This window comes from Calliopsis andreniformis, chromosome 2 (genome assembly GCF_051401765.1).
Source record: "Calliopsis andreniformis isolate RMS-2024a chromosome 2, iyCalAndr_principal, whole genome shotgun sequence".
Classification (NCBI taxonomy): Eukaryota; Metazoa; Arthropoda; class Insecta; order Hymenoptera; family Andrenidae; genus Calliopsis; species Calliopsis andreniformis.
The window spans coordinates 5,734,821-5,762,552 of NC_135063.1; the positions used below are offsets into that span (position 1 = coordinate 5,734,821).

Genomic DNA, 27,732 nt, shown 5'->3' on the forward strand with positions numbered 1-27,732 from the left:
TTGAATGCGAAAAATTTCGAAACTGGAACGCAAAGGGAATGATATTATGACAGTCGAGGAATTTTCTAAGAGGTCACTTGCCCCCAACGAGTTCTTACCAGCTGCTGCCCAACCGGTGTTGGAGTTGATACGCTCGAAGGGGTAATTTTTGAGAACCAGAAGCCTTTAAACCAGCCAATTGCGTAATAGTTCAAAGGATACTCTCCTCAGGCATAAGATGTTGCATTCAATGATATTTGTATGCAAATATGCACTTGATTGATTCTCTTTATGATTAATGTAGCGTTTTGTGGCGTAATAAAATATTTTGTTCTCCTTGTGTTATATTTTATACGTATACTATATATACATTTTCCTTTTTTTGTAGATCGAAAAATTGATTCACTATGACGAAATTTAAAAAAATAAAAGGTAATATCGACAACAAAAACAAGCACTATGATCTGAAGCTTTCTAATTTTCATGTTCGTTAGCGATACTGCTAATTAAAACATACGAAGTATTTGTACTTCGTCTGAAGTGATTCAACGATTTCGTAAGAAGTAACTGAAAAAAGAATGTCTTTTTTACATTCCCTTCTAATAAAGCTATCTTTCGTCATACATCCGCGAAGGACTTCTAAACTCAAACATAGTTATGCAACCTTTCTTTCTAACTCAATAGTCTATCAACCTATCACATAAAATGCATTTAATATTATCGAGCCTCTCAGCGATACTATTCTTATATGAGTACGTATTTTCTTGCTTAAGAAATCTAAAGACTTCCTCCTTTTCATGTGCATTATAGGAATAGAAGGGGGCGAAAAAAAGAAGAATAATTGCACTGTCAATTACCAAGTGTAGCAATCGTGCAAGACTAAGATGTTAATTGAACACCTCATCAACTGAAACGATCACTTCTCTGAACCTGCGGTTTCCAGTTTCAACATCTCAAGAAGCAAATAAAAACGCCCACCGATCTACGTACGTTACCCTTGCGATTTACAGAAATCGTGTTTCGCGATCACTTATTCGCGCCAGACGATTGCGTAATCCGCGGATTCACTTTCACCAGAAAAATTTTTTTCGAAAGTCCCCGACAATTTTAATTATCATTAGCATCTGTCGCTCCAGATTAAGAGCAGTCGTCGAAACTCTAAATACACGAACTTTATAATTTTGTGCTCGATTAAAAAATGTATAAAATACGCAGTAGCAAAAATTAAACTCAGAAATTATTTCTGCTCGGATTGTTTCTCTTGGATCCATAAATATGGTGACTAAATCTGTAAAGTCTGACAGAAAATTTCTCTTAATGCGTCTGGCGTGTTACTGTAATGTACGATACAGCTTTCTCGCATAATGAATAAATAAATAAATGATTAAGGCCTTTGCTTAGCACCGTGACCATTAGGCGTGCGCGATAAATTAACATTTTGGTCTGTTTCGATGACTGATTTCGCGCTGTTGAACAGTGATCAATGTGAATCGAGTGATGAATTCGAGTCCCTAATTCGTAATCATTATAGAGTGAATTTACTGTGTCTCGCAAAACGGAGAAGTAAATATCGACGGAAGCGATCGATGATCATTGTTCTTGATGGGATCAGTTCCTTTTTTCTCTTTAATGAATACGTAACGGTGGATTAACTCGAGACTGGCAATTGGGTACACTTTCTACTTGCAACTGGCAAAATTACGGCTCATTAACGGCTGCTTGTTAGACTTGAAAAAGTGTGAATCGACTCGAAGGTAAAACACACAAAATGACATTCTGAAAAAAATCGTTCGCAAAGATTTACTTTGACATTAACAGGAACTGCGATTAAGTGCGTCATCGATGATATTAAACATCGTAATTAATGCTTTTCTAGCGTTTAATTGCCTAAAAATTTAGTACTATATTACTTATAATCTTTCTTGCAGTGAGTAAGTAGATCCCACTTAAGCAACATTTAAGAAACAACTATAGTTAGAATTTTATTGCCACATGTTAGTTGCAGCCTGGATTAGAGATATAGGATAAGGCATTTTTTTGTGAAACAAAATACAATCTAGTACATTGATACTTATCGAGCTAAGAGGAAAAGCGTTTATCTTTTTTTTCGGCAATTTGTTAGTAACATGATCGCTTCCGGATCGCAACAGGTGCTAAGATTTAGTGACACTCTCTCACGAAAGCAGTAATTTCGTAAGAGTTTTAATCTAAGTTATTTTTCGTCGGAAAGAATATAAATTTTTGCCACTCGACATTAGTACGTATCTATTACTTGAAAACTGTTAAACTGGATTAATAAGACCCACATGACACTTTCCATTAAGACCTGCTCTTGTTCATTTGCATATAAGATATAATAGTGCACCGAATTTCTTTGGCTGTGTTATATGAGCTATAAAATTAATTTGTAACCGGATTTCAGTAGAAATTAGCTTTTCTTTCATAATGGTACACTAAAGAGTAGTTTTGACTTTAACTACTGGTGTAACCAGTAGGTGTCAATCTTTAGGACATTCGTACAAGATCCAGAAAAGGCAGAAGAAAATAATCAAATAGTTTATCGATTTCCCTTTACGATAAATAATCGAGTAAATATCGTCGGAATGGCAAAATTATACACGAAGTGAATTATCGTTATTTTAGTGTTCCATTTGTCAAATTAAATTTATGATTTAAATTCATTTCAGACAGTAACATATTTGACTGCCTGTATGATATAATCACACATGTCTGCAATAGTCTACATAATTTAAATCAGTTTCATAAAATTTGCTTCTTTGAGGAGTAGAAGATAGAACCTATAATTATTTTCGAAAGAATGCATTAATGGAAGCTTTTCTTTGAAGAAAGACCAGTACACCACAAATACCTAATACGAAATTAATACTCAAAATCTTCAAGTCTCATACTTCTAAATGAAAACAAATAACACCAAAAATACAATACTAAAATTACTAAATTAATATAGACACTCTATCTGATCCACAAATTTCAAACCTAATCCCTGAAGCAACTGTGCATATAATATGTTAACGAACCATATAGCTGCCACGTCTTCTATTCGGCTTCTCGACCTTCTTCTCCTCCAGTTTCTTGCAGCTTCTTCCAACCCTCTCATCGAAAGTATTCAATTCGTGCTGCTCCGCTACATCAACATCCAAAAGGTTTTCCATTGACCTGCGAGTCTGTTTGCAAACGCCACCATTCTTAGGACTCTTCCTCTGCAAGTGGTTCCCATTCTCATCGTGATAATCCTCCCACTCGCTCACTTCGCTTCTGACATCTTCCAAGGACCTCGTCCTTCCCACAGAGCAAGTACAAGGAGGTACACTACTCCTGCAATGTCCCCCAGAGCTCTTGGCTCGACCCCTTGGCGTCTCCATCATCATCATCCTCGGGGACACTGCCACTGGGGACAGTTGAAGAGGCGACATGGCCTGCGGGGGTGGCATAGCGTTTCTGTATAAAGGCGCCAGATAATAGTAATCGCGACCTTTGTTCGAGTTCGTCGCGCTTATCCTAGCTGGCATGTAATTATAGTCTGCTAAATGAGGCGCCATCCACTGGCCCATGGCGTCCAAGGGCATGGGGCGATAGCAGAAGGATGGGCCCCTGGACGCTGGGTGGTTGCGATACATTGGTGGCCATGGACGAGACTGCTTCAGGTCGAAGCGAGGATCCATTCGCGGATCCAATACTCGAATGTCACCCATTTTCCTCTTCGATCGATGACTAGGCTCTGAGCGACAGCTGCAGAATGGCGGGTTGAAAGCGGTGTCAGTGGACGATGATGTGGACATCCATCGCGGATGGTACTAGTTTCGATGGTACCAAGCAGCCATAACTCGCTGCTGGAGGTAGATGGCTTGGTTCGAATAGAATCTTTGAATGGGTCAAAGTAGGACACGCGGTACTGTCAAGAGAATGAAGATTCTACGAGACGAGGCTGGGATATTGACAACCGAAGGTATTCCAGAAGTATCCAGCGAACAAAGGACGGAGTTCACACGGGCCGATTTTCACCACTTTCCAACGAGCACGGAGGTAGCTGGAAAGCAAGCCCTGTCACTTTCGATCTTCCCTTTTCTGGACACTTTTCACTTCACTTTGGATAATCTGATCCCATGCCTTGCGTCTTCTTCTTTGGACCAGGTAGCACACTTATGATATACGCTTCGACGATTGCCCCTCACCTTTCACTGGCTTAATTAAAACGCGAGTTTGAGTATAGATTGTTCTTTAACTAACGAATTTCAAAGGCCCTCGGTACAAAAATTCCAAGAGATTCCGTGGATCGTGGATCGCGGGTCGGAGACGACTGTGCTTAGCTGAGTGCAGCGAAAGAGTGCGTAGCCGACACGTTCTCGTCGAGTGACTTCGGCTCGTTGAGAAACGACCCACTTCTCCTCCACAGCATCGAAACTTCATCTCCCTACCACCGTCGCTTCTATACTCATCCCTAGGCTTCTCTTGCGAGCAACGCTAAGCGAGAGTACGCCATTAACTTCGCAAACTGATATATCTTCGTCGATATTACGACAAGTGGTCTTTCGAGAGACATTATACACTTGTTGAGTGCGACGATTGGACTTCTATTTCCCTTTGATTTTCCATTTAGAGATGCCGGTAATCGGCTACAATTTGGTTAATTATTTCGTAGAAATGATTGAAAATTAGGTACTGCTTGTAAAAACTTGTGACTTCTAGGGTGTATGACACTTTACATTTCTAAATATTCAAAATTTCAAAATTTTGGATAGTCAAATACTCAAAATCTTAGAAATCAGAAACTGTAAATATTCAAAAGCTTAAAATTTCAAGTGTCTCTATTTTTTTTATACATATTATTATAATTACTGTATCTATTCGCTTTTTTGTTTTATCTTAATAAAATTTGTTTCATTCTATGTATCTTTCTTTTTATTTATATTTATATTTTTTTCACTTTTCTGTGCCTCCTATCTACTCCATCTTCTGTCCCTGTAGTTATATATTTGTATTAAAGAATTTATCCCGTAGACATGAAATAGATGAATAATAATAAAAATAGAATTCAAATTTTCAAATATTCCACTACATTGAGCATACCTACATAAAAATTGTTCAATCACAAATCTTCACTCGGGTATGATCTACTCACAGGTTTCACCGAATATTTTCGGTAGAACTCTCCGAAAGGAAAACGTAAACGGCGATTATTCGCGAGAGAGTTCGATAACGTTCTCGAATGATTAAAACGATCCGGACCACGTTCCTTTTCTATCGTCTCCCGCTTTCACTACGCAGGCAGGATCCTTCTCAACGACGACGAGGCCCATCCTTTCGGGTTCGTTTTACTTTAGATAGAAATCGCACAATTACGCGCAGGAAGTAAGCGGAGGCAGGTGGGTGAAAAGGACTGATTCGTCCGGGGGCACGTATCAGCGTAACAGTTCGTTAAAAAGTTCAATCGCGGTCGTAAATAACTCTCCTTTCCGATCTACGCGCAAAATGTAAACCTTACTTTTTCCTGCAATCAATGTTTTTTATCAATTCGCCTTGTTTTTAAACCAGACGTTCTCCTTCGACGAGGCGGTGATTAAGATTCGATACTTGATTGGTACCAACACGGAGTTAACTATATTGTACGATATTAAATATATTTTTCTTTCTCCCTTCTGCGCGATTGTTACTTTTGAAACTTACTTTTCTAGGGACATTATCGCTGAGCTATCCGGGGATATCACGTCGAATCAATTTTCCATCTCAGCTTTCTCCGATACGCTCCGTTAATAATTCGCGACGATGCGGCAATCCTCTCTACTTTTTTTCCTTCCTCTATTTCTACCTCTTGCTCCCCTTTCTTCTATTCCCGGGAAACTATCGCGTGTCAGGGCCCACACCAGATTTCCTTTCGCTTAAGACGGAGCTTGCACGATAACGACTTCCAGTCAGGTGAATTAACGCTTGCGTTACCTGATAACTACCGGTTATTTAAAAACAAAGCGATACATTACTCTGCGATTAAAAATATACTGACATGTGTACTTTGAAAAGGGGTTTGAAAAAGAATAATAAATTTCGCGGATTACGTCAGATGAAGTCTAGACACTACAAGGTTTCAATATTAAAATTTTGTAATACATAAGAATTCTTCAATGGTGTCAGTTGAAAATAACATTTCGTTCTGTTCTTTAAACACTGATCTGTAATATGCATATACGGAGAAAGTGGGATAGCTTGAGATATAAATGAGAAAAAATAAATTTTGCAAATTGCGCCACAGCGAATCGAAACAGCACAAGGCTGCAATATTGAAATCCTTGAATATGGATTCTTGAGATGAAATTTTGCTGTATTCCTTGAACCTTGTTCTATACCTACATGTAGGTTATATTGCGTAAAGATGGAACAACTTGAAGAATAAAAAAAAAAAAAATTAAATTGAAGTATAATTGCACCAAAAACCAGCTTTCTCCTAATATCTAACTCCTGCTAACATCGTATCACGTACAGAACCACACATTCTATAAAAGTGTTCGAAGAATACCACGCTACTTTTCTCTATATCAGTAATTACAAAGAACCGACATTGCACAGGACCAACGAGCCGAGCAATGGCAATTCGATTACAGCCATTCGTTAAATGTCTCCATTACTTTATACACAAGAAATCGAGTGGCTTTCACGTCAAGCTATTCCAACATTTTCTGCACTGACGCGTAATCGTCGGATTGTCGCGATCGAGGGGGATCCGATCGATTTGTTCGGGCATCGAGTAAAAGTGATCGACGCAGATGAATCTCGAAAACGATCGTGGCTCATCGTTGCGTGGAAAGGAGGATCGATGACAGTTTCTCTGGTCAGTCGACGTGTCGTCAGTCAAAATCACCGGAATATGGGTCGTCGAGCGGATAATCGAATCGTGACGCTGAGGCAGACGTCAGATCGATATCGAACCCTTGCGTTTTAGAGAAAGTAGTGGCGCGCGACACGAAAAGTAAATTGCTGTGATCCGGTGGTCTGCATACGGAACGATTATCTGATTGGTGTCGTGTTAAAGCCTCGCGATTTTTGCTACTCGTGTTACACGTTAAACTAGTTATCGATTCGCCTTGTCAAAAATCGGCTTTCGACGGGAAGCTATTCATAAAGTCTTCCTGCGTTCCTTTTATTAGGAGTCGTATTTTTGGGCTGATAACACTTTCGATTCTTATTTACGACAGTATCTGGAGTGGATTTTTTAATATTGGGCAATGAGTAATCTTCCAGCTGGGAAACTATGTCATGGCCTTGACAAGTTTTGACGCTTGCAGTGAAAGTATCGGTAATGCTCATATTAAGAGATGGGGATTATGGCTGAATACTGAATTTTGTTTTTGCATTTTTAGTACATGCGATTTCAAGTTTCTTAATTTCAAAATTTTGCAATATTTTAATATTCTGGTTTCCAAATCTTTAAATACTTAAATCTACATAATAATTTTTAAATTTTTTAAATATTCAGAATCTATTCTATCTGTCTAATTTCTGTGCTGGAAGAACCCAACTATTTTCAAGTACTTGATTTTTGGTTTACTCATTGACGGTACAGAAACTTACGCGAATACGATCACTATGAGAGATATAATTAGTCATAAAACTCTGATTCTGAATCCTGTGAACACTTACAATGATTAAGTTTCCCAGCCACCTAAAATTACAGTAATTTCACAGTTCACAAAATCGCAGCGAATAAACCAGCAACCTTAAAGCGCCAGAAAGCATAGTATAGTACAATTTCCTGCCACCCTTTTGCAATTCTCCAGCGCGATAAAAGTGAACCGACCACTTCCTAAACAATAGCAATATAATGTAATCCACAGTTCTTAAACGATTCGCGGTTAACTTTCTAACGTGAAACAATTACAGTATTGTTCGCCGTTTCACGGCTAAACCATGATACAGAAACGAAAAGATCCGCCTCGATCCTCGAATTTAATATTCCATTTTTTTCACTCTTGAACGGTACACGTATTTATTCGTCTTACTTATTCGTGTTTTGGGACCACCATTACCCACTTTTCTCTTCTCGATATCGCCGTCGTTTTAAGCAACACACCAGGGGTCAAAGTTCTCTATAACTGGCTTGGAATTAACCGCGATTCTTGATACCGGAACCATATATCGTACACGCGTATCCTACTTGCAAGGTAGCGTTATCAAGCCGCAAAAATGCAACCGATCATCTTTCATTATTGGGCGCAACCATAATCGAAGCTATCGCGGGCTTTCTATCACGCCAGTGTATGATTACTCGAGGGACATCACCTTAATAGGAACGGTACTTTAAACGCCCTCAATGGCTGCGCTACTTTGCGCGCAGGATCGTTGCATCGAGCGGCAAGTTATTGTTGCAAAGAGCACTTACTCAATACATTGTAACGATAATGTAATAATAGTAATAGGGACACTGATCTGCCAGTGCTCTCTACTTTTCTAAATACTTTCGAAACCAGCCAAAGTGAGAAACTGCATTCGCTTAGTAAGATAATCCATCAGAGTTTCTATTATAAAATAATTCATTAAAACAAATTGCATGTATTTAATTATCCACTCGTTTCAATTAAAGATACTATTTAATATTTCTGCCCGCTTTACTTTCATAAGGCGTCAGATCATGCTATGCCACCATCAAAGCCGATCAAGATTACAGAAACTGCCACAACATTAACACCACATAATTTTTCTCTTAAATTCGCCTTACGATCAACGCGTGCATTTACCGCGCGCAACAAACACTTGCTGTAGCCCGTGATTCAGGTCGCGGGAGAAATTCAAACAAGGATATTATCTGATCGCGCCTATTACCTTGGAGAACGGGCGAAGGACGATCAAGGATCTACCGAATCACTCTAAGATCTCGGCTCATTTTTCCACGGTGGACGCGCGCGTGTCAGGTCGTCAAGATCGATACAGATCTTTTCGCTCCGAAAACCAGGCGACACAGTGACAGTCTCGATTAAGCGGTCATTCCTCGGCTATCTGATTCCAATATTAGCCTTACAGCCGATTCGATCGTGTCGCAATTTATCCACGGATCGACCAAGTGCAACCTGTTCAGGGCGAAACGCTCTGGCGATCGATCGTTGCGCAATCGTTCCTGCGTTGTTCCTCTATTTTTCCGCCGCCTTCCATCCGGCACCGCGGAAAGGAAAAATCACGCGTCAGGTATTACTGGATCACCATCGACGCGGTGAAAAACTGCTAATAACAAGCCAGCCATACGCGGTTACACGATAAGTCAACAAAACGTGCACCAAAGCGTTTTGCCTCGCGACTTACGCGCGAGCTCTGCCACTGTAATTACCATTCGTCCGGTCCGCTGGTTCGTGGACCATGACTTAACGCGGCACCGTCGAAAAACGCTGGTCGAAAGCGAAACGCGTGTGGAAACGCTGGAGACTGGACCTTCGCACGCATTCCGATAATTAAGTGATTGGAGAGTTCTGGTCGTGAATGGGAACGTTGATCGGGATCGATGATCTATTGAAATTGAGACTGTCCCGAGATCTACTTTTTCTGGGCGTCGCCAGTGAACTTGAATCTTCTCGATTTTTTGCTGCTTTCACTGTTGTTATCTATACTGCCTAACTATGGGGAAAAACAGTATCTACTAAAAATAACGTACTGCGTTTTTGCACTAGAACAAGACGTAAAATGTTTAATATTATTCAAAAATGTAAAATTCTCAATTTCATATTTTTCTGTAATTACTACTTTTTCTTCGTTGTTGGCAGTACAGGTTTCTGTTCTGATCCAACTGGTTAGAGTGGTATGAAGCTTGAGTTTTCGAATTTTTCGACTGCATATTTTTATTTTGCAGAAATATGGGGTAAACGAAAATAAAAATTACGCCATTAAAGAGTTTGTGGTTTTTAAGTTAAATAGGTATTATTAATAATGATGTAGAAAAATATACTGCACGCCAAAAATATTTGATTACCTGACTTTATATTACTTTCTGTACTAACAAATCTGGAATGATTCTATAATGGTTTAGTCTTTATTCAAATTTAATATGGAGACTTCTTTATTATTAATTCTTTTTTATTTTCCTACTATAAATGGTCAGTAAAGTTGACCTTTTTACTAAGGCGTGCTTCTATACTTTTAGCTGACAGTGTAGTTTGTATGATGTCTTGTGCTCATCACATGGAAGCTTAAGCATTTGAGGCTTTAAGATTGAAGTTTGAACACTCAGTCAATCCTCCAAATTCTTGAAATTAGAGTGAAGAAATTACCAATAATTCCGTAACACATCTTCTTTTTTCACTTACTATTAGTTTGAATTTTAAACTTTGAACTTGATTATGAACTTTGAAAATGAAACTTGGTAAAATAGGAAAGAAAAATCGTTCGATTTTCTGAACCTAACAAAATGGTGTACTCCATTAAAGATTCTAGGTCTTACAATTTAAGGTTCCAATCCAAAAGTTCCATCACGTACAGTTTCAACCACAGCTTCAGTTTCCAAAACTTAAAACTCAAAGCTAATTTTAACAAGCCCATATGGTGTAAGTCTGTATCAATTTGAATTGCAGGAAAATGTTTGTTCATTGTCGTTTCGTAGATCGAAAAAAGCGCGATGTTTCGGGTTTCTCTGTATCGAGTAGAAAGTCGATTGGTCTCTCAAAGTTCGTTGTAATAAAGACTTCGGTTCTGGACCGACTGGTCAGACATTTTATTCGATAGTGTAACGCGATAAAAATTGAAACGCGATTCCGTGAAGTTTAACGGCCGGTCAATGTTATGCGGGGTGGAATGCACGATATTTGGAACGAGTACAATTTGATTCCACACAGGCCTTGGATCGCAGCATGGATGAGCGGCGATCTGTAACGTATTTACAACTTCGCGGCCGTTTGGAAGTGGCAAACGTTAGGCGGATGATTGAGAGAAAACGGCGAGCTGGCGAACATCACAAAGAATTCGTAAGAAAGTTGATGACCATTAGATCCGCCTGGTCGGACTTTGTATTAGTTTGTGTATGTCAACGCGACGTTCCTGACCCAGATTTCTTTTAGGGTGAGAGCTTTAAATAAATTTTTTATTGCTTCTGATATTACTCGAGCGCATACTTGCCTTTTATGGTGTGATAAGAGTTGTAGTTACAACCGAACTCTACTTCAATGGAGATATGCGAGATTGGTGAAAGACGGAGATGAAAGAACAGGCTCCGAGTCTGCGGCGGAATTGAAAGTGGCGGCACAGATGAAGTATACAGGATAGACTAGACAGTTTATGGAGATTCGTGTATCATGTTCTGAAATACCGACTTCTTGAAAAATTACTGGTTTTCAAGCGCCTTCTATAATTTTCGTGCGGTTGGTGTAGAAAACGCACTGATTTTATCAATGATCATACCACCTAATATACAAGGAGTCCCATTAAACTATCCTCCTTATTCAACCTTACAATTTCAAATTATAAGCGAAATTGCTATTTACAGAAGATATATTCTGCAAAAAAACTTATATCAGAGTGATACTATTTATTCTAAGTGAGATACCTAATTTTTGATATAAGAAATAATAAATTCTAGCGATGAATACGAATCACTAATGAAGGTAATAAAGAAAAAAGATTACAAATTTTAAGGGAAGATAGTACATGTCCCAGGGACCCACAAGGAGATAGATGGAATCAAAGTACCATCGATCTTTCTTCAAAAAAATCTTAAAGTCTGAAACTTAAACTAGTAAGCCAAAGACATCTGGACCAATAGTTAAGCTGTTTACTGGTCAGAGTGGTCCAGAGTAGCCTAGACTAGTCCACGGAGTTCCTGCAGAGAATCACCAGGACGATTCGCGCCCGCTGGACACTCTGGAGCGAGTGACCAGAAGAATAGAAACTAATTATGCACTGTGTTATTCTTAAGCTAGCTACATCGATTATTCTGTCATGTTTTCTACTAATTTTTTTTTACTATGGAAGTTTTTGTTCTGTTCGAAGACTGTGAATCGTTCTATTGATCCTCCATTCTCTATAAAAGATTCCTCAATTTTAATACTTTTAAGATTTAGATGAACATCACACCCACATTCAACGAAGACATAGATTTGCTGAGGGACTACTAGTTTGTAAAGTTCTGTCTATACTTCCTTGTTTTTGGGGCGGCTCCCTCGTTATTGATATTCTCCTATTCTTATTTTGTTTTTACACTAGTTTTCGCTTTACTCTGAGTCTGAAAATCCTTTATTGAACGATTGTATTTAATTTCGCGTCAATATTATAATTTTAATTCTTAGTACTCATAGCAGTGCACTCTTGTTTCATGTACAGCTGCTAACGTTGAGCGTGACACAAAATGGTAATGAAGCTTTTGAGTCCCAAAAACGTGAAACAAAAGAAAACATTGCTTCTTCAGTTTATCTTGTACAAGTAGATATTCGAATGTGTTGGCGGCGCCAATGTTTGGTGGATAAAATAGAGAGTCGGTGAACTACTTTGACAGTTGCCGGTAAAGCAGTAATCTCTGAAAGGTAATCTCATTCTTTGAAGGTATTTATGAATTATACTAAAAATATATTCATCAATTGCTATAACGAGGCTACAAATTACTATGCAATACTGTAAACAAGAGTAGGTTCATCATTCCATATAATTATTTTTCACACATCGTGACTCGTGAGCCACTTTACCATTTTTATGTCGAAACCAACGTTATCGATTCAGTCTGGAAAGAGACTACTGGCGGTGGGAACTACGATTAAATATTGCCGGGAATATTTTAAATTTGAATCGATTTAAATGGATCGTAATACTTTTATCTTAGAATTTTTATGTAGTCAGACCTGAGCAATTTGTAAGGACCGAGTAAAAATAGGCTGCAAAATAGGAATAAATAACTTCATTTCGATGCTAGACCTATTTTTTATATTATCTTTCATATAAAACAGAGATATACAAGATTTTAGAGAATTATTCTTACCCTATTACTATAAACATGAAAGTAGTCAAATGGATGGGACTTAGAGTATTTTACAGGGATATATTCACAGGAAAGACTTTGAAATTCGTTAAACCTATCAAATGAGATTCGGAAAGCTTTCAATCCTTTTCACATTTAGATACATTTAATTTTTGCATTTTTGTCTACCGAAGAAAACTAAATTACAAATTACAGGTTCAAATATACCTACATTTACGTAATTTATTTTCATTTGTTAGAATTTATTTAGCGATTGATAAAGATGATACATTTATTAACATAAAACTAACTCGTTCCAAGTCAAACTGTTGGTCACCTTAAGAGGCTAAGAAGAATGGAAAAACAGTGGAAAAATCGCTGGGTGTTGCCAACCACCTTGGTAAACATGTTGTCGCGCAATGCCCACGCGATTTACTGTAAATGGAAATCTACTGACCAACGAGGTGTTATGGGTGACGAAACCAGGTAATCCGTGAAGCGATCTTAGCAAATGTGAAAAATAATTATAATAAAATCATATTTTCAATCGAGAAGTTCACTTGATATAAAAGTATTTTAATTATATTGAACTTCTTATTTTTAATTATGAGTTTCAAGCAAATTGCTACAGTACTTCGGCCAACTAATTTTTATATTTAAGAATATTTACCACGACCATTAGTATAGATCTTATGAAATTATCTGCATCTTATTTCTGGACTTGCTAATGCATTAAGAAAACATATAAAACCTTCGTATTCCTAATTACAAAACCCGACCCATCTGTTATCTACAATATTTCTCTACATTTTGCACCACATAATTACATACTTCAAAAATGGATCAAATGTACGCTTAGTTGATCATTACCATAAAAGTAGCAGTCGTTAAACTTTTCGATCAATTATATTCCAACGTGTGTTATACTTGCTAGAGCCATTATAAAAAATATTATAACGGTAAACATGATTATACATGTGTTCCGTGCGTTTTTCTAATTCCAAATTATACTTCTTTTTAATTTCCAAGATCCTCGAACATTCTAGAGAATAAGATTCAACATCCAATCATTCTAGCTAACACAAGTGAATGAATAAAAATGAAATATTTTGAAACATTCTATTGAGCCTACAAATTCAAAACCAATTTAAAAGAGCATGCAAACAAATCACTGATATCAATTTGACTCTTACGTGAAATCATTTCAGTCGACAATTAACTTGTGGACCCTTATCTAAAGTGGAACAATCGTTCCCTGAATTCTCATCTCTTAGCTGCATTAATTAGCCCGATAACAGTGAAACAAGAGAAGACTTCTTGTCAGAGAAATGTCAAGGTTCACTAGCCACCGTTCGTGAGTTACCTTTACCGCATGAATCACCGACGTCTTTGCACGATGCCACTGTGGCATTGACCCTATTCCACGTACGTACATGCTGCATAATTCAATCAAACTTGTCGCAGAGAAATCGTGCAACCTTGAACCCTGCAGCACAGCAGCGTAAACCTGCTAGCCACGAATTGTCTCACGTCTGACTAAATCTCTGAATAATAACAAATCTGAAGACTAGAATTAGCAGAGCACGTGAAACTGGTCCGAATTTTGTTATGAAATCAAGGAATATTCACTCTTTCGCGATAAATCTCTGCAAGAGAGGCTTGAATCAGCCAAGTGTCCGAGGACTCGCGTGTTCATACGTCAATAAACGTCAATTTTCACTAACGGTACCAGCCTCGATCGGTCAATCATCTCGGACGTCGTACCGTGAGACAAAACGGTTTCGCGTAGCGTACGACACGAACGAAATCAGTGCTTGGACATCGCAACGCATGCAGCTGAATGCATCGCGGCCCGCTGCACGTGCACCGTACCGAGGAGCGAGTCTGTGCAACCGTGCACACTCGTCACGTGCAGTTTAGACGGAAATCGTTACGTCGCGATTTCAGGAATCAGACTCGCATTACGCTTCGCTGATTCGACACACTGCAAGGAAATGATGTCTGTATCTTGTTCACTTAAGGAAATACGAGAGATATTCCGTGAGTAATGGTCCTCGTAAAAACTTATTAGGAAAAGAACTCAAAAATGATCGAAAAAGTGAGAAGTGGTTAAGGAACGTAATGGTCGGTGTGTCGGTAATTAAATGTGACTATAATCATGGATTTCTGTACTTTTAAGATACTGTTGAGAGGGTGCTTCAGTAGAATTAGAATTTCAAAGGAATAGATAACAATAGACGCTTCCCATGGTTTATTCGCAATTCGAATTGTTTGGAGTGAATTTCATAAAATTTCATAAAACATGGTTACTATGAAATGAATGAATGGATTAATTAAAAATAACTTTATCTACAACATGGCGAATCTAATGCGATGGTCGACGTTCAAATTGCCAGTTATATGAAAGAAAAGAGGGAAGGTAGCTCATAGATCTTGATTAACACGCAAAAATGGTAGATCTTTTTAACCACATTAAACTAACTGTTCGCGAATTAAGTTTTTGTGTAGCAAAGATGCACAACATTTAATTACGCCTTGTTTCTTATACGGCGGTCTACTTTATGTAACCCCGGAAGCGTGGAATCATGCAATTTGTCACAGATTTTTGTTCTGGTATCCCGTAAAGTAAAAAGACAGCCCAACATCCGGATTGCTGTCGCTAAAGCGTAATGAAGCATCTCCATGTTATGCAATTCACTGTATCGTCGCAATTTAACAATGATTCTAATTGGATACACTGAGTTCGACGAAAATTATAAGCAATTTAAGTCTACCTTCGTCTAGTCGACATTTCCGTAACATAACTGCTGCTATCTGTTTGTTGCTTGAAGATGTACCTTTCATTTTTTGATGTACACTGCGCTTGTTACGTAAAAAGGAACTTTCCTTTCGATAGCAAGTCCTGCCCGACTTACGTAAAGCAAATCACCTCTGAATCTGAAAACAAGTGTAACGTCTCCCTTGTTTATTCTCGAGGCAATTAAACGTACGTGTATATTCGCGGTGATTTAGTAGGCTGGGTGATTAGGTGTACAGCTATGCAAATTTTCACGTTTCAAACACTTGGACGTAAACAGGCATTTGCTCGTGAAACAAGCTACCGCGTTAAACAATTCACAGTTTCTCGTCCAACGAGCCGCGAAGCGACTGTTCTGCTTATACATATTTAACAAACTAATTCTCGGCAAATAACTTTATGGATCACACAAACTTTTACTCTAATATAATTCTAAAAAAATGATTTTAGCATCACGATGCCAATTATGCAAGTTTCGTTTAAACGTCATAATAATGTCTTATTTCATTCTCTCCTAAATTTAATTTATTTTAAACAGAAAACAGAAAAAATTTGAGGAAAAGTAAAAAATTGATTTGTTTTACCATCACAAATTTGTTGATATCGTGAAACTTGAATTAGCGACGAGCCAAATAAGACAACGACTCGCAGACATAATTCCAACATAGGTTGCCATCGAACTGATTCGTCTTAATGACGCAGATGCTACTTTTAAATCGTCATGTTTGGAAGTGGCCATATCGAGGGGTCGCGGCGTGGGTCGTTGCGCGCAATCGTCGTTTCTAAAGGGTACGAAGACGAGGAGGAAGCGGGAGAATGTAAAAAATGTGAGTTACAAGCGCCGCGCGCGCAAGTGAGCGTGGGCCGCTCATGGCCAAACGACGTGTAGGCCTCACCTGCGGCAATCTTGTTTCAGGAAATGCGCGCTACCGTTGCATACACGCCGAATGACTATCACGTCGCGTTGCACCTCCAAGTGCAATGCCAGTCGACAGAAATTCATTGGAAATCGAATGACTAACTCGCGCCTTGGACGTGAGGGAAATCGATGCTGTGATATGAAGTTCCTCAGGATCTTTCAAAATTGGAAACCCTTATCTACATCGAGATTCATAATTAGACTGAATTTTTATGCATTCATACAAATTTGAGATGTGTAAAAAGTTACAGTATGCTGCGATAATTTCAAGATTTTATAAAGGTGAATCGGTTCAGTTTCATTAAACGCTGTAATCATTTACCCATGTTTGATTGACGTTGTGCTTTCAACCATATAATAGCTGTAATTATTAAATAGACGTTTACATAACTGAAATGACACAGACAAGGGTACAGTGGTTCAGATAATAGGAGCTCAGTTAACAGTATGTTAATTAAACACCAATTAAAATTTCATTCATATAAACAAGGAGTTTAAAGTTACAGAGTTTAAAGTTACAGAGTTTAAAGATGCAAGTAGAACTGCGCTATCGATTTTTCGAGGATAAATATACCTAAATTTGCTTTCAAGATTATAACAACTCTGTACATTCTTTCAAAGCATTTCTACTCTACTTTCATCCAACGAGAAAGAGAAGAGTTACGACGACGTTCGAATATCAATCCGTCAGCGGAGAAAATGAAATTACACGGGGAATCGCGTGGTATTCAACAGGTGAAATGCATCGAGAGGCATTCCGACGGAATAGGAATACAAATATTTGCTAATCGACGTCGAAGGCGATGTTGTAAATAGCCGTGACGCCTTTTCCTAGAAACGCCGCGAGTGAAATTTATTGCTGGCGATGTGGCTGCGAGCGACAGGGAGAATAGTGATGTTCGATCGACCATTAGCGTCTGAATATTACCATTTTTACGTTCGTTTAATGAACAACGTGCACAGGATCAACGAGATCGAAAGCACCTATCCCCTGGACGCTTTCATAATCAGTCGATGACTAACTCCGTGCAGCGTATCCACACCGTGCAAGGCATGTCGATGACGTAAGTAAGCGGCGAAATACTTTGCATGTGCCGGCGCCACATGCAAAGCGCCTTAATGTCGCGGTGCATCGAGAACCGAGGCTGTCACACAACTCTACAGACCATTTGTTGCAAATCAAAGCTTTCGCGTGGTTTAACAGACATTTCCGGCAAGGAAGGAAAGTTTCGCAAAGTGTTACTGCTATTAGCCCCGAATTCCATTGTGTCAGTTAAATGCATTTCAAAAAGAGAGGAATGTATTCAAATACCAGATAGAAAATCTACCGCGATAAATTTTAAATTCAATTGCAGACAGCTTGCAGCTAGAATGCATTCCCATGACTCTCTGAGTGCAACTTCCAACGGAGGACGATAAATTGCAACTAACCATGTAATGACAATCAAGCTTCGCGTTCGCTTCAGTAATCGCTTTAAGACGGTTTCTCTTAGCCATCGCGAGAAAGCCTACAGATAATGAACCAGCTTTATAAGCTTCAGGTCTGTCTCAAAATCCAGTAGAATCTCTGACTGATAGATTACTCAAACTTGTTGCATTCTGATACTTCTACCCCCAAAGATTCATCATGGAAGAAAGAGTCCTACCTATTTCTAGGTTTCATCGTGAGATTGAATATTTTACCTGACTGTCATCGAACGTTCCCTCTTCCCAAATAGGATCGTCCCATCCTCCAGATGATCCGGAAGATCCCCTGCGACCCGGATCCCACGAGTTTCTCTTCGTATTATCCAAGGAGTCCGTGGAGAGCCTCCTCCTGTCATAGGAGCCTCTTCGGCTAGAAAGCGGCACCGCGAGCTTCCCATCTTTCCTCAGACTCCCGTTTGAACCCGTGGAAAGATCTGTGCTCAACGTCACGTTCAAGTTGCTCCTGAGATTTCCACTGGACCCAGCCATGCAGCTCTTCAAATTGGACATGCTCTTAGTCTTCAGGTCAGTGTTCGAGGAGCCAAAGCTGGCCTTCAGTGTCGCATGAGACGTTGGCGAGGATGCAAAAAGGTTGGACAAATTATTAGCTTGCTGGCGAGAATTCGGTCTCTGGAGACTGGTCATCGACTTGGCTACGTAGTCTCGTCGTAGAGGAGAATTGTAGTTCGACGCAGTGTCCTTTTTCAGGCAACCCATGGAACGACCTATGGGGTCTCGTCGGAGCGCTGAACCTGCTATGGTGGCTCCGTAAGTATCCTTTCTCGAGTGGTTTATGGCTCCCATCGACGCACCCAATGGGTTCTTCCTCAGAGTATTGGGAAAACTGGAGGGGTGCAGCTCTCTCTTTGGTGGAGACATCGGTAGACCCAGGGATCCTCTTCTACCAGGAGATGTTCCTGTGTAAGCCTCTCGTCGACTGAGGGAGTCTCTCCTAGTTTGATGTGAGTTCCCCAGAGATCCTCTTCGATTCCAACAGTTTTCCTTTGCATGCTTGCCATGAATATCGCAGCAGCTTGAATCGATCTCCACCTTGACCAGCTCTGGGTTGTTGTGCTGTTGCTCCAGTTTGACATCTCTAAAGAGAGCCTCTAGGCGACGTATCGCCGCTTGCTGATGCGCAGATGTTGACATGTTGATGGTAGAGTAATCGATTTAATGAGACCTTCGATGGCTTCCTTTTTACTGTGATTGGTTTCACTGGAATCTAGTTCCTTCACTACTTGCTGTCAATAGCGTACGAGGCCACGATCTCAAAAACACTGGTCATAGTTCTATAATACAGAACCTTCTCTTCGTTGCTTCAAGCCACCAGCAATTTCGAGAATGTAAATACACTCAATGAGTATTGTTCCACGTGAACCAATCTCTATTATTGTCACGCTACGCTGGTACATTAAATTCTATCTCAATCAAACCAACAACTTCGTCCTCGTATCCTCTATTTCTAATACAGACACGATCATATCTCAAAGCATGGATCAAAGATGTAATCTAAAGAGAAGCAACAATTTCTCCAGACAAAAATGGCACAGAAGACGTAATCACAAAGCACCCCGAGTTATGTTCCCTCGAAACTCGTCTCGACAATTCACGGAACGGAAATGTGATCGTAGGTTACATGGAAACGCGTGTGCGTCGTAACACACGTCCGGTGAGGTACTGGGGGACTCCGTGAGGAGAGAGACCCGAAGGCCTCAAAGGAGCTCTCCATACGGATCCCCACCAGACCCAGTGGCATTCGCAAAGTCGAAGTCTCCATATTAGGTCAAACCTTATGGGTTTGTCGCGCAAAACTGCGGGAGAACATCGACACGACCCTGGCAGACAGGCGTAATCGGGTCGAGTGCCAGCTTACTTCGCCATTGTCGGCTCCACTTTCTTCTGTTTATGGCCTATCTCTCCTCGTGGTTCGACGCCACCGCCGCGCTGTCATCGACGTCGCGCTACCAATGTTCGTTCCAGGTTCGAAACGAGTCGTGGCGCGCGTTTTATCGCGGGTTTTACGAACACGCCTGTATTTTCCCTGCTACGATTCGGTTTCATTGAAATTGTTTCGTGCTGCGTTCTTTCCAGCGCGGGAACCGGTTGCTCGAGTCGCGGGGATTATTCTTGGCGCGGTCGAGGTGACAGTGCCGTTTTTTGAAAACGGAACATTTACTTGTGTTATTGCTCATGTTATTTGAAGAATAAGTGAGGTATTTTGATGAGTACGAAAGCGTGAAAAGTTGATCAATTACGTCGAGGTAAGTTTTTTTAGTATCAATTTGTTGACTTGCAAGATTACAAGGAAAGGTATGCCTCTTGTTATCTGGGACAGTACATCGTTATGTGTTTGTAGATATTCTATATCAAGTACACTGAAATCCTCCCACGTCAGTGGGAATTTATCTCACCATGTTCAATAACATCGTAAAACTCTTTTACAGGCCTTCTAAAGAATTCTGTGAGAATAATTTTGAGTATTTGACTCCCAAATAGTCGTAACTCTTTGACTGTTAAAACTTGACCCACCGTCTTAGTAAAACGATGAAATCATTCGTATATTTTTTGTGCCTCTGATTTAAAGGAGCCCCTGCCTCTGGCAAACCAACGAAAGGGAAAGATGTTTATTGCCCATTACTAGGAGTGAAAAAGTCGGTGAGTCAGAAACCACTACGGCTGACACGATAAAGTATTATACTACTTCAGAGAAACCTTTAGAGCAACGTTATTATGTAAATATATTTAACACCAGGAAAATTTATAAGAGAAGTTGAAAATAATGAATTCATAATTTGCGAAGTACAAGGTGTTTACTGTATGGTTTCATTGATAAATGTGGGAATACTACGTCGGTAACTCCCATTCATGATATCCAGTAACAATGTCCTTAATTAATCCCTGCATCGCCAACAAAAAGTGGTAACAGAGAGAACTGGTATCTGCAGGTGTGAACTTTCGCAAGTGCAACCAGATGGTGCTGCAATTCTCTTCTAGTTTCAATAAGCATTCGATATATGTACGTACACACAGCTGATACAGCGATACAGCTTTAATATTTAAAACTCACGATAAATTAAATGTACGAGTTACTTACTTTATTTGCCTCTATTTTAATGAATAAATGTACTATTTTTACTAAGTTAATTCCAGCTACAAATAATAAAAGGAAAAAGAATTAACTACTCGCAGAGGAACAATAAAAATAAAAGTACACCATTGGAAACATATCTTCTGACTCGAAAATATTCTAAAATTTTAATATCTGTATCAAATTTCGGCGAATCAACTTCGAACTTAATCACTGCCAACGTAATTACACAGAGCACGTATTATAACGCGCACGTGTCACTATTGAGTTACTAGGCTTCTCTTCGACACCCACATAAAGCAGCCGTCGATTCCAGTTCACCTTGACGGTCGAAGGTGTATCGCGCTTTTAGTTCTGCTAGGAAAAGGTGTACCCTTTCGGAAAAGCGACACGCTCGCAAGTGTCGAGTTTCCAGAAGAATATACCGTGACAATCGCGAACCGCTAACACAACGCACATTGAATTTTTCCCTCGCGATTTACGTCTTGCTTTTCAATCTGATCTTACTCAACTGACTACCAATTCTCAAGCAAAATGGGTATTATAATGGAGCACTTGTCTCAGAAAACGAATACGTTGTGTCATGGCTTAATTAACGCGTTAATTCCCTCAATATTTTTTTCATTCGATTGCGTCACAGGTATTCATTAACATTGAAATCAGATTTTATCGCGGAATCGTCGCCAAGTATGCAGCGCCGCAAAAATCTCGGAAAATCGTGCCTGCCTACGCGAGAAGACCATTTTCGTTTACGGTATGATGCATCTTCTAATTGTGCGAGGCAAAAGACGCATCGGTGGTCGATTTGCATCTCCTAACTGCGTCATTGCGCGCAACACGATCCGCGATGTGCTCAGGAATGAGCATTAGAATTTCGAGTGTGGGCGCTCGAACCTTGTCAGGAGTTTACCAACGCGGTAATCGACAATGTTACGCCTATCGAATTAAATGAAACATTTTAACTCGCTTCCTATGACACACACGTTTGCCAGGCAAATTAAAAAACTCTGGAAATGGTATTTCATCTGCCTGAATAATTTCCTCGTGGACTTCATTCTATCATTTATTCCCTTATCATTTTTATTCCCTATCATTTATTATTATTATATCATTTATTCCCTTATCATTTTTATTCCCTATCATTTATTCGTTTATTCCCTTATTTTCATGAATATTGCAATTCCTACAAAGCTGGTGGTTTGGGATTTAGATAAGCTATCATCTGGGAGTGTACCAGACTAACTGCAAACAGGAGTGATAACGATGAACACGAGTTTAATTTAATCTGAATGCATCTAAATGCATGTGTTACTCGATCCCTAAATATTAATAAAATAAGTAGTTTAGAAAATGAGATTCTCATTATCACTGGGAATATTTAATTTGCATCGCGATAGATTCTCTATACTGGTTGAAGAATGCAGATACGCATGGTCACTGATGTCGCAAGAGTATCCAATATGGATCGATGAACTGGTTTATCCGCGATAATGGAAAGGGACAAAACAGGCCGTGACCCATTGACTCATTAACACCTCCAAAGACAGAAAACTCTGCCAACAATTGTTGGCGATCTCGCTGATCACGTACTGGGCCTAGTGGATCGAATCGAACTCTATATGTTCCTGAATGGACACCTGACCGTGCACCTGGCCGTCGATACTGCAGTTCCACGAAATGCTCGTGGTTGCATAATCGACTCTTATTGGCATTACGACTGACGATTCTAGAACTGGAATGACTAATCGTACGTGTACTGGATCAGCATTCCGATCAGCGAGAAAACTTCGAAATGTAACTAAACAGGATAATTCTTCCTCCTGGCTCGCATAAATTGGAGCTCGAAACCCTATTATCATTTCAATTTGTATCTTAACTGGAAATACGTAGTCTATGTCTACAAAAAATAAAATTATTCATGATGACTTCAAAACCATCAAAATCTATACTACTGCATTTGTCATAAAAGGAAGTGCTTTGTTAGCTAAACGATGACGTAACCGGACGTGCTATTCGTCAGGAAGAGATTCAATTGCCGAATAATCATCACGACGATCACATAAAATTTCGTTGCGTAATGGACGCACCCTAGTCACTGCGATTATATGTTCAAATTTTCCTAATTATCCTCGAACATTTTTCTCGGTGAAGACGTCAAAAAGGCCATTCAGATGCAAAATCTCCGATATAAGTGCGACACATTAACCGAGCAGATTGTCGACAACGGAAATGTTACGTCGTGCAATAAACATCCGAAGTTTTACGCGAGTTTAATGTGTCTAGCGCAACCGCTTACATCATCGGTGGACTTTCCGGAAAAGGATTCGACATAGTTGACCGAAGACAAGGGAGTAGAGGGGGAAAAGTTATGCGATCAACTGCTAATTGCGCCGATTAGGCCGTTTAATTGGCAATTTCACGATTAACAGATCGATTGCGGGAGTCGAAGTCGTTACAGTTCGAGAAGTCTCTGGACCGTTTTTCTGGATCTTGAAAACAATTTTCTAAGGTTTGACTGGTTTGAATACTTTCGAGCACCAGAGTATTATTTACCACACCGATCAGCATGATAGATTAGCGTGACATTTATGTGATTTAAGAAAAAGGGGAGAATGTCTAGTCTAATTACACGAATTATAATCAAACTTTAGCAACGCATAATTGAATTACTGGTTTATGTTAAAAAGAATGGGACTTTCACGTGCAACATTTGCAATAGTTCATGGGAATTGGTAAGCCAGTTTCTTCGGTGAATTACCAGTTTGGCCACGCAAGTGTCACGGATTTATATCAATGGATAAGAAAATAGCGAAAGGTAGAACTTAATAAATAGAAAGTTGAAAAGTGATTTGATTTTTTTGCGATTATTGAAAGGTATTTTAAGGTATCAGGAAATTAAGAAACTGGTTATTTCCTGTCGCTCAATGTGTTTCAATAAAACAGTAACTATCTTGCAATTTTACGTCACCGAATTCATGAATTACTGAATGAGACTATTAACGAGTATGAATAGTTTGTTAATAGTTGCAAATTCATTCCACTGATTTACAAGTTGGCAAAATGGTTGGCAAAATAAACGATTAAAATCTGCACAAGAGAAGACTCATCCTGTAAGCGTTCTGCTTATTTGCGTATCAAGCTTCGTTCTGAGGCTATTATTAAATTATATTCAACGATGTATCATTTTGTATCTCTGCTAGCACAGTGATTATAAAATAATCGCATCACGGTCGAACGAAGCTTAAAGCAACGAATGAGATCTTATTTGAGGAGTGTATACAGCAAGTGCAATAATTGCAATCGTATTGACTTACTGCCTTCATCGGCTTGACGACATCGTAATGGCTCTCCTGCGCTCTGGCGTCGTAGGTAGTTCCTAACGCTGAGTTCTGTCTCCTGCAACGATTGTACATAATTAAATATACGATGATCGCATATCTGAGACGTTAATAAAGTTTCAACATTTCCTTAATTACACTATTTAACCGTAATTTCTACGTGCAGGTGGGTAGCTTAAGAAAATAAACTTTTAAGTGAACTGTTTTGTAATTATTTCTTAACTATTTGTTAACTCTACTGAATGAAATAAATTAAGATTGTAAAAAGCTAAGATACTTACACCATAGAATCTGACCCATTGACAGTAGGTTTCGGTGACTGTATACCAGACCGGACAGGCGTACTCATATGAACAGGAGAAGGTCCTTTGCTTCCCAAAGGCTGTTTCATGCTGCAATCGCAAGAGAAAGCAATACATTAGTCACAAAGTAGCAGACAAATCCCTTGATTATACTCATTCATACAAATCCTTTCAAATTATCGCCCATTATACGCAATTATACCTCAATTCACTAAGAATCACTCTGCTACTAAGTTGACTTAGGTGCCATTTACTTAAAATTTTTACATTGCTCGAAGTGGCTACTTGGCTTTAAAGCTTATTATTATTCCCACGTTGGCAAACATTTAGATAGTTATTGGCAATCAAGATTTCCTGCAGAATACCACCAGGAAGGGACGATGGGGTCAGAAAGGTCGATCAGGACACCAATTATTATTCAAGCACGACGTGATTTATGGAAACAAACTATCCCACAACTTTTACGAGCAGAGACTGGGTACGATCTTTGTTCCTGCCTATACTACCAATAATTTGCAATTATTTAGCATAAATCCATCTAGTTTTCAAATCAGTTTAGATGTCATGAAATTTACTTTGACGATATTCCTAAAAAGAGTTTGCTACACTTTTATAGTGAACTATAAACTTTATGACTATAAAGTGAACTTTTTATCATGGGAAAAATCACAGAAAAAACTTTTACATTAATTTTTTTAAAGCTTTAACCCTGGAATCGTAATTATAAACGGACTAAAATTCACAAAGAAACTCCTTGCAAACTGTTTGGAAACATATCCAACGAACAGTGGAATTTGCGTGTTTACGAAACAAAGTCGTACAACCAAATACGCTCTGTTTTTTCAATAGTCACGTGAACGAACATCGCGTGATTTACCAACGTTTTCCAAGCCAACGTCGAACGGTTTCCATCGAACCCTGACTCAATTCCCAGCTCTGTATTCCGTTATATAAAACCTAGCTGCGTCACTATGCAATATTCCGTATCCCAGTATTCGAAACACTGAAAACACTTTTGCAATTCCCGCAGCCAACCCTCTAAAAATCAGCACCCGTGCTGTCTGAATTTCACCTGATGGCAACTGAAAACGGGAACTATTCACCATTCAGCGTCGAATGTCGAACAAGCCTCAGCTGAGAGCATGTCAAAAAACGACTCCATTCGTATGCAAAAATCCTGGGCGACACAGTAACAAAACTATCAGTATCACGAAACAGAATCCTTCTCTCTAACCCAACTAAAAGATGCCATTCAGAGTCCCTATCTCCCCCATCGACGAACACAAAAACCGATTTCTCGCGTACCGATTGACACAAGGCGGCGTGGATCCAGCGCTCCTCAAGCTGCACGTGCTGCTGTGGCTGCTCTGTTTGGTATAAATCGGCCGATTGTTGGGCGCCGCGCTGACACGTTCCGCGATGCGAAACCGCGGCACTGTTGGCTTATGATAAATCATGCTTCCAAATAATCCACCGAAAACAGGTCCACAGGAGTCCTCACAGTTTCATGTCCCGATCGGCGACACCAACGCGCGAGAGCTCCAAGAGCAAACCGTGTCGCAAAAGGACCACTGGCGCGGCGACGAGTTCGACCAGCCTCGGAACGAAAGGTGATCGGTTCACGGTTAAAACGATTTGACCGCCTCGGAAGTCGCGGAATCCGAAGTACTCGCGTCTTATTTAGGGAGCGTGATCGAGGACCCGGGCGGAATGTCGAGATCGCGGCGAGCACTGATCTGCAGGGAGCGATGCTGCCACCGAGGAAGCCCGACGTGGAGTATCGTAGGGAGCGAAGCGGTGCCTACGATTTCGCCCGCCACCGACATTAGACTCGACTGGCCGTCGAATGACCGACTCTGCTCGTGACAACAAAGCGTATCGCGGCCTATCACGGCTAGCTTTGATTCCCGCGGCTTGGCTCCGCTCGCGTGCACGCGGTCTGCGATCAGCTGTGCCCGATGCCGAACGATGCAACCGTGGTGTTCGAGGAAAACGCCGGTTTGTTTGTGTTCTGAGATTCAACTTACACGATCCCCCACTGCGCGCAGGTTACGAGGCTTTTGTGCTCGGGGAGTAACTGTTTGCTTACTGACTTGGCAAATTTCGTGGTCGCTTTGTCGGGGGTCCTTCATTCGTTGGCCAGGAGCTCGGGTCACGTTTTAATTACCCTAGAATCCTTGAAATGGCTTGAGGTGGGATTGGGAGGGCTGTGTTTGGAATGAAAATGGGATGGTGTTGGTTTGATGTTGATAGAATTGATTGCTAAAGGGGGAGATTATGTGGGTAAATATGGAGGGTTGCGTGAATGGTGAATAGGGAATGTGAATGTTTCGTGTTTGATATCTATTAAATAGCATGTTGGGTGATATCGAATACTGAGTTATGATAATGTTTCGATACTGAGGAATTTTCAGAGACAGAGCTTGGTATCGAAATAGAGCTCGTAATATGGTCGATGTTAACACGCACATAATTAGATTACAATGGTTAAAAATACCCTTTGGGCATAATTCAGCTGTATCTTTTTTAAACCTTTTTATACTCGATCTATATATGACATAGCAAACATATTTTTGATGTGATTCAAAACTAAATTAAGAATCTACAGAATGCCTCAATACATATATGTATTACAACCCTATAATTGAAGAACATGTATAAAAAAAGCGACTCTGCAAAATGAATACTCTCCACGAAAAGAACAATCTGGAGATATTCCAAAGATACTAAAACCATAAAGTATATTTAAGATAAATATACGAGTATCCAACCATTTCCCGGTATCTGACAACTAACACTAATTTTATTTTATTTTAAACCTAAATTCTAATATAATTAAAATCAAAAAATGGTGTCATAAAATAGTACAGTCAATTATTGCTGTATCATAATTCCATTATTCGAACAT

General features: G+C 39.7%; 2 protein-coding genes and 1 long non-coding RNA gene across 9 annotated transcripts in view; 1 reads left to right on the plus strand and 2 right to left on the minus strand.

Moving 5' to 3' along the window:
• The window catches only part of LOC143185911 (WD repeat-containing protein 47), a 76,615-nt gene that overhangs the window by 14,705 nt on the left and 34,178 nt on the right, over positions 1 to 27,732 (minus strand). For 3 of the 7 annotated variants that reach the window (XM_076389245.1, XM_076389253.1, XM_076389237.1), the window contains 2 exons: positions 24,804 to 24,914; positions 24,499 to 24,580 (listed from right to left, as the gene is read on the minus strand). In XM_076389245.1, coding sequence (XP_076245360.1) covers positions 24,499 to 24,580; positions 24,804 to 24,914 — 193 coding nt within the window. Of the gene's footprint in view, positions 1 to 3,017; positions 3,909 to 16,291; positions 16,310 to 18,309; positions 19,279 to 24,498; positions 24,581 to 24,803; positions 24,915 to 26,129; positions 26,423 to 27,732 lie in introns of those variants that run through there. The other 4 variants (XM_076389274.1, XM_076389258.1, XM_076389278.1 and 1 more) reach the window with 4 other exon arrangements.
• LOC143186005 (uncharacterized) lies at positions 15,147 to 15,820 on the minus strand. Its single transcript, XR_013002978.1, has 2 exons — positions 15,685 to 15,820; positions 15,147 to 15,607 (listed from the first exon to the last, which is right to left on the minus strand). It is a non-coding gene; the product is annotated as an uncharacterized LOC143186005 (long non-coding RNA).
• On the plus strand, positions 19,588 to 20,451 carry LOC143187104 (uncharacterized). The gene is made up of 3 exons (XM_076391088.1): positions 19,588 to 19,723; positions 19,771 to 20,076; positions 20,188 to 20,451. The coding sequence occupies exons 1-3, from the start codon at positions 19,588 to 19,590 to the stop codon at positions 20,295 to 20,297; spliced, it is 552 nt and encodes a 183-aa protein (XP_076247203.1). The 3' UTR covers positions 20,298 to 20,451.